Below are 8,315 nucleotides of genomic sequence, written 5' to 3'. Positions count from 1 at the left end.
ACTTGTCTGGGTAACTTCATTTCTTGTTAAACCTCCATGGCAGAATGGCAGACAAGGGATTTGTTCAAGCTACCTGCCTCTTCAAAAATTTGATAATTCCAATCCCATTTTATACATTGATTTATTTATTTAATTTTTATTCAAGCCCTGGCTGGCATAGCTCAGTGGATTGAGTGTGGGCTGCGAACCAAAGTGTCACAGGTTCGATTCCCAGTCAGGGCACATGCCTGGGTTGCAGGCCACGGCCCCGAGCAACCGCACATTGATGTTTCTCTCTCTCTCTCTTTCTCCCTCCCTTCCCTCTCTAAAAATAATAAAATAAAATAAAAAATAATGACATAGGAAAGTATTTAAAAATTTTTTTTATTCAAACTGTGTTTTGGGGGATGGTTCACCACTGTATCTTGATTCAGGGTGCTGCTTCCTTCCGAAGGAGCATCCTTTTGAACGCCGTGCTTTGCCTCCTGCAGGCTGACAGAGGACAGTGGAGCAGCCAACACACAGAACTACTGTCTGCACATGACTAATGACGGGGATAACTTCACAGCATCCTGGGCATTTCCCATCCATGAAGTGGGAACTGGGGCTCTGCACCAGGAGCTTCTTCCTGGTTTCCTCTTCTCCTGTTCTAGAGGAGATGGAGGCCATCATCACTGGAAAGCCACTGCTTTTACTTTAATTATGTATTAAAGAGCACCTTCCTTGATACTCTTTATCCACATTTTAATCTTAAGAGAAGCCCATCCATATTCTCAACAGTATAAAAAGCATCCTTTTTCAGTGTCAGCTTAAAATTATATTTTTTCTAATAAACCTACCCAATTATTTATTTTCTTGACATTAAAAGAAAAATAAATAGCAGTTTTCAGCAATAATACAAAATCTCATTGTTTCCCTTAAATATTACTAGGTGCCAGTTTAGGGTTTTGTTGTTGTTGTTATCTTGTTGTGTTTTGATTTTTTGTTTTCCAAAGTATCTAAAAAATCAAAGAATAAAAAACTCCATGTAAAAATATGTTGATTTTTAGCTTCCACATTGTTGTCCTGTTCAGGTTTTTGAATCCACGTATTCAAAGATTTTATACTAGACAGGACTCTCTAACAATACATACTAATGTATTTAAGTAGTTCTATTTTATATAGTTTAATACCTCCCCATCTTAACCACCTTTGAAATATATACTTCACGTACATGCTAAACTTCAGCATGAGCTAAATACTAAAAGGCAAACCAGGAATTAGAATGAGCCTTGAAGGAAAGGAGGCATATCTTAAACTAGATAGCTGACTGGAGCTGCCTTTCTTGGTTGGAATTGGCCTTTCTTTTATTATGTACTTGTACTTGCAGAGAATTTTATAGAAGTCAAAGTTATAATTATGTTCTCACAAAAACAAAATGCATTGCACTCAATTCATTTCTTAGGCAGCTTCTGATATATGTCTTTGGGACCCTTTTATGCATCATGTCTTATTTCCTGCCCATAAATGAAAAATAATTCATTCCTGTTCACCTCTTTCTTCACATGCACAATTATTCCTTGCACTCATGTCTAAACCTCAGTTTGAAACAGAAATGCTGGGCTCTATTGCCCGCCGCCGAAAATACCGTGACTCCTAATATCGGAATCTTACGAAAAGAAAAGGGATTATTTTTCCAAAAGTTACACAGGATTAAAATAATGGCAGATTTCTTCTATTAAATCTCACTCCCTTAAAAACAAAAGAAATGCCCACAAACACACACACAGTCCTGTCTCCCCTTGCCACACCAGGCCAGTCAGAGGTAGTGTCTTTCAGGAACAGAAACGGAAGTCTGTAGCTCAGCTGTTTTAATGTTCCAGCTTTTCCTGGTCGCCCATGCTTGGCTCGGCTGCTGCTCTTAATCCAAAACCACATGGTCCCTCCTCATGGTGGCTGGTGGGGGTCTTTCTCCATCCTGTCAACCGGCATGACCAAGACTCACCCAAACAGCTGCTACATCCTGCTTTTCTCCTCCTTTCTAAGCTACATGGCAGAGACCCCCATATGGCTAAAAGAGCATGGTTGTTCTGCACTTGGGTTTAAATCCTTGCCCTGTTCCTCCTCCGTAAACCCATTTCCCACTCCTCCCACAAAGTGATCTGCCAGTACTCTGGGCTCTTCTGCCTTTCTCTGCTGCCATTTTTAGTCTGGGCAAGCTTGACCCATGGTGTAGGGAAACTGCCTTCCAGCTCTCCTGCAGGCACAGCAAGCCCCTCTGGCTACATCAAGGTTAGAGTCCTGTCCATCTCCCAGGTTCCAAGTGTGGCAGGCACAGCTATTAGCATTACTAAAACACTGGCCAAGTTCTTTAGATATGCAAAGTAACTCTCAATGGCCCTGCTGCACTTTGCTTCTCCTTCCCGAAGCTGAAGCCACGTTAGTGGGGTTGGAGGCTTCTCAGCCTGTTCCAAGTTAGCCTATGTCTCTTAATAAGACTCCTAGTGTAACATATTTAGCAGAATTCTGCTGGGGCTAAGAATTGGATATCATTCCTCCTGCCATGTTAAAATATACTTGCCTTGAGGATCAGGTGTTGTGAGGTGAGAGCTTCATTGTACCTATCTCCATACAGACCTATTTTTGTCACTACAGTTATATAGGAGACAGACAGGACTGGGTATTGGTATGGGCTACCATAAGTATTCTATTTGTTTGGAGCTCCTTTGAAGCTATGGTTTCATAAATATTCAACATGAAAAAATAGCCTGGGTATTATACAAATGAAGGGTAACTGTATTCAAGTTCATGACCTCTGTAATAAGTAATTCAGCATCAATCCCAACATGTTTATTATATTTAGGAAAAAACAAAATTGACTAAAACAAAACACCTCTGCATTTAATTAGATTCACCTTCATAGAAAAAACACTGACTATATCCTCAACCAAAACAGTACTAATCAGGAGAGTATCCTATTTCTAGTTTTGTTTTTCTTAGTCAGCACAATACTTCGCTCTGGGCCATGGTCACGCGGTTGGATACTTCCTGCCTTTCCCAGGTGGTCTTCCCTCTGCTGCCTTCACTCCTAGCCCCCGGCCACGGCCATGCTGACCTACTGAGATAAGCATGGCCCCCTCACAAAAGGAAGGGCATGGTATTCTGTGAGATAAATAAGACAGGTAATTTATTTCTACTTTATAGATAAGTAATCTGTAACTCAGAAATATTGAGTTTTCTAAGCCAATAGAAATGATTACCCAACACTAGTTTCTCAGGATTCTAGCCTCCTAACACTACTCCCCCTTCAAAATAGTTATTCGTATGATTAAGAAAAAAGTAAAACCTGACAGACAGAAGATTTTTGTCAACAGAATGTTTTTCATTTTCTTTTTCCATTTAGACAATTTACAGTTCATAGGAAAGCCTGTTTTTAGATCAGCCAACATACATCAGGGTTTGCCTACTGACTGTACCAAATATGCGATTTTGAGTGTTATTGATTTTAGATAAGCTTGGATTCTTTTATCTATAAAAATGGATATAGTAATAACTCCTTGCCATGAGAATTGGAAAAATATATATAGGTTTATGGTCAATATGGAAAAATAAGAATTCAATATAACTTTTGTCTTAACTAAAACATCTGGACAAAATAAATTGTATATGACACAACAATTTCAGCCCAAGGCAGCGATCCCTGAGATAACAGAAACAAACCAGCTGATGCAAAAACTGCCTCCACACACTGCCTGAAGACAGTTTCCAGGCCACAGCACAGCAAGGGGACCAGAATGCAGCCCAACAGACTCCTTCAATTGAGGAGATAAGGTTGGAAATTCAGGAGGACAAGCTGTCCAGAACTTGCAGGATATACCGGTAGTACAAAGAGGAGATTGCCAGACAGAGAAGAAAGAACCACAGGAAGAACAAAGGGCCACAAAGAGAGAGTTACAAGGAGAGAAAGCTCTGGAGATTTTCAGCAGGCTCCCCTAGAGTCATCTGCTGAGTAGTGGTCTGTGCAAAGTAAAAATCCGAGGCTGGGAAAGAACCATCAGAAAGGACAGGTTGGCACAGTCCTCAGAGCTCACAAAGGGCTGGGAATAGTTAGAATTCCACATAGTGGAAAGCTTCATAGACAGGCCACAGGAGAGAGGACTCAGACAGCTTTTGTATCTCAATAGCAGAGCAAAATTAGCCCTAGACTTAACTGGTCCCACATAACAAAGCTTAAAAGCAAGACCTAAAAGAATTAAACTGCTCCCAACTAAGTTAATTGCATGTGAGTGCAAAGCTCACAATTAAAGAAATACAAAATTACCCTGCACTCCAAAAGGTGAAATGCTAATGTCTGACATTCAATCAAAAATGATGAGGCATTAAAAGAAGCAGGAAAATATGTACAACTCATAATAAGGAGAAGAGTCAACCAATAGAAATAAACATAGATATTGCGTAGATGATAAAACTGGTAGACTGGGACGTAAAATAGTTTTCATAACTATATGCTATGGAGAGCAAGTTTAATTGGTCTCTGGTTGGAAGTGCCAGCCATGTCCACTTCTAAGTTATTTAATATTTCATTTTTAGTATTTAGCACAGTGGCAGCTGCATGATATACATGCAATGAAAGAAAGGGAGGGAAAAAAAGAGTAGGGGTGGGATAAAGAGAGAGGGATAAGAAACAGGCATAAAAAGAGGGAAGGTTGAGGAAAGAGGAGGAGCAGGGGGAAAAAAAAGCTACTGACTTAACCACAGAATGGACATCCTCTTCTAATGGCTTAAAAAGATCAAGAGAATTAACTCATCTTCTAGAGACCTAATGCAAATGTATAAGTTCATTTGCAAGACCTGATCAAACAAACATGATTAATTATGTCATCTTCCTTAAGTGAAGGCAAATTGAAAGTAATCATTATGCATTAATTTAGATTCATTGATTTAAATACCAAAGTGGTATATAATTTAAGTATGGAACACTCTAAAATCCTGCAAAGCATATGTCAAAGAAACAGCAAACAACTTGCAGGGGAAAGTAAACTCTTCAGTGATGGATGGGGCACTTCCACCAACTGAATCACTCCAAAATGAAGATTCAGTACACAAGAGAAACACCTCTTCTTGCAGCTGCTTACAGACACTGCGACTCGGGGAGATGGACCATCCAGGCACTGCAGAGACTGCTACACGGACAGGGGAAGTGTATCCATATATTTGGAATCACAGAAGAGCAATCCAGCCAGAAAACAGATGCAAGGACTTGAAGTGATCTCCTAAGGCTTGAAAAATCTTTTGGCCAGCATCAAAATAGCTTTTGATCCAGCTCTCCCTTCTTGGAGGAAGAAGCAAAATATCATAAATCAGGTGAAAGGGTGACAGTGGTTTCTCAGGTGGGCTCCACTAGGAAATAACAAAGGAACAAAGCACACGATACAGCTCTTCAAGCTTCCACCGGCTCTGCTCTGACTCCCTCCCATAACGTTTGTGAAATCCCCACCGTTACCACTTCTCAATCAGATCAACGAATGACAGACTGCCCTTGCTGCTGGTGTGAATAAATCCAGACGTGCATGCCACCTTCACCTTAATCTTCCGATTGGTTCGACATAGATTATTGTTGCGAACAATAAGTCAACCTTTTCCTTTGTTTGTAAATTAGAAGGACTGACAAAGTTTGCACAGATCCAGGAAATGTAACAAGCATATATTGTGAAAGGAGAACTCTGTCTTTGAAGCGTGTGCCACTTTCCTTAGAATTAATGGAAAACATGTTTCCCCTTTTTACAAAATGGTTCTGTGCATTTTTTCTTTTTCCTCATTTAATTCCCATACAATTGTATTGTTTTGTTAAATCCCAATAAATATGATCTGTTTTCCACTTTTGGGTCTTTAACATTTATCTTTAGCAGTCAATAGTTGGAAAAATCACAAACCGCATAAAGCTTGTGTGTATAACTTACATAATAATTTTAGGACTCTTTTTTTCCCCTCAAGATTGTGACACTCTACCCAAATACCTCCAGGGATTTCATACATTTGAAACAAATTTTTTTTTAATTAAGTGCATCGCAAGCTTTAACAGGGCAACTCTTCCTTCTGGAAACATTCACAAGGCAAATAATGGCAGGTAAATTCTTGCTTTCAGAATGTTTCACAGCTTTTATGGAAAATGTTTTCAATGTAAATTTTCAAACACAAACACAATAGAGACAGTAGTATATTAAACACTTTGTATACATCACATAATATAAATATTTGCTAAATCTGCCCCATCTACTTTTCCACATTCATCCATCACTTGCCCTTTTATCCTCCTTCTCTTTATTCCTTCCTTCCTTCCTCTCTTTCTTAAACTTTTTTTGAAATATTTTAAAGTGAATTTCAGGAATCTTATTATCCATAAATTTTTCAGGATATCTTTTAAAAACTTAAGGACCTTAAAAAGCATGACCATAGCTAATAATCAATCATAATTCCTTTGTACCTAATATTGGATTATGATCAAATTATCATAATTGTCTCAAAAAGTCTTCTTTTTTAGTTATTTTGTTCAAAAAATCAGATCATCTTGATATATAAACACCCCCACACACATATACATATAAAACATTTGGTTACTGTATCTTCTGATTAAAAAAAACTTCCTACCATAAAATTTTAATGTCATCTATACATTAATGAAACAGACATTTAGCTTGTAGAATTTTTTAGTTTCTGATGATTGAATTATAATGGTTTGTTTTATTTAAATATATATTTTTTCTCTCTCTATATTCTCTTACAAAGAGTTAAGTTCCACTCTGTTCTCAGAGCTTCTCTATGTCTGTTGTTCCTCAAAAATAAATAGCTCCAAATAATTCTTATGCCTAAGAGGCATATTTTGGATCACCAATTTTGCTCGCTCTCAAAGACATAAGAGAGCTGTAGAAAACAAGGATGACTGGATGAACCAATGTACTGTAGAAGGAAGAACTGTTCACTGAGCTGAGACTGACACCAATCTCTCCCTTGGGATCTTTTGCTTAGTCTGAGTAGGGGCTGGAACTTGGAGTTGTCCTTGGCAGAAAGCACGCATTGCAGTAATTCCATCACTTCATGGTGATGGAACTGTTCTGAAGCTTGGCTGTGGTGATGGACAGACGAAGGAGCACATGTGGCAAAACTGGATAGAACTAAGTACCCACACAATAAATTTTATCACTGTCAAGTTCTTGGTTATGATATTTGCTGTAATTGCTCTTTTTTAACCACCTATGCTTTTTTCTTCAGTCTTTGAGTTCTTTGTCCCTAGCAACCACCGAGTTGTTCTCTATGTCTATAATTTGTCACAATTATTTTTATATTATAATTCTATGACACTAATAGCAATTGCCATTTATTTTATGCTATAAACACAAAATATAATCAAACACATTATAAGCTTGTGTTCTTTTCCTTCACCTGCATTAGCATACTGGTATCTAGTAAACTATTGGACTTTATGTGCTCCTACTTTCCCCCCATCTACTACAAGCATTATTATCCTCATCTATAGCTTCAACTATTACCAGTTTCTAAAAATTTCCTTCACTTTTACTAGACATTTTGTTATGAGGTCCAGGCTGCTTAGCACGTGGCCTGAAGGATTCTTCATAGTTAAATCAAATGTAGCTATCCAAAACTGAAACCATCATCTACCCTTCCCTTCTTTGCTCTCGCCTCGCATGCCCTACTTTCAATGGATTTATATAACACAATGATTTTATGCCAAAATATATGCCTTCAATCACTATTATATGTCCACGTTTCTTTCCATTCTAAACATGCCACCGACTGCGGAGTGACTGTTGGGCTAATGTCTACTTTTCTTAGCATCATTAATCTTCTCCAACACATTGCAGAAAAAGTTCTATTTCTATGGAAATCCTTTATTTTACTGCCAATTTTCTACTTTCAATTTTCTGTTTTATTTATGCAATAAATTTCTACAAAATGGAAATAATATTTATGCATTTACTAAAATAGTATCCAGAAATGCATCTCCTTGCCTTGAATGTACATGATTTGGAGTATGATTGCTATACCTTCCATTTGCTCTATGACATTTATCTCAGATGTACTAGACACTTTTTTTCATCAAGAGCCTTCAATCCTATCTTTGGAGGCAAAAATGACAAAACTGAAGCTGTTCTATTTTGGGCACATCGTGAGAAGGCAGGGTTCATTATAAAAGACAACAATGCTGGGAAAAATAGAAGGCAGTAAAAAAGAGGAAGACCAGATATGACATGGGTTCACTCCACAAGAAGAGCCATAGGCAGGACTCTACGGGAGCTGAGCAATGTTGTTGAAGACAGGACACTGTGGATGTCACTCAT

At 38.2% G+C, this 8,315-nt stretch overlaps 1 protein-coding gene across 1 annotated transcript; it reads right to left on the bottom strand.

The window, feature by feature from the left end:
• Positions 1-363: 363 nt before the first annotated feature.
• Positions 364-570, bottom strand: LOC123811354 (40S ribosomal protein S27-like). Its single transcript, XM_045827303.1, has one exon. The coding sequence runs from the start codon at positions 568-570 to the stop codon at positions 364-366; it is 207 nt and encodes a 68-aa protein (XP_045683259.1).
• Between the last annotated feature and the right edge of the window lie 7,745 nt (positions 571-8,315).

Source organism: Phyllostomus hastatus, unplaced genomic scaffold (genome assembly GCF_019186645.2).
Source record: "Phyllostomus hastatus isolate PE091 unplaced genomic scaffold, TTU_PhHast_1.1 phas_scaffold_78, whole genome shotgun sequence".
Taxonomy (NCBI): domain Eukaryota; kingdom Metazoa; phylum Chordata; class Mammalia; order Chiroptera; family Phyllostomidae; genus Phyllostomus; species Phyllostomus hastatus.
The sequence above is the reverse complement of the archived record's forward strand: the minus strand, read 5'-3'. Positions and strand labels throughout refer to the sequence as shown.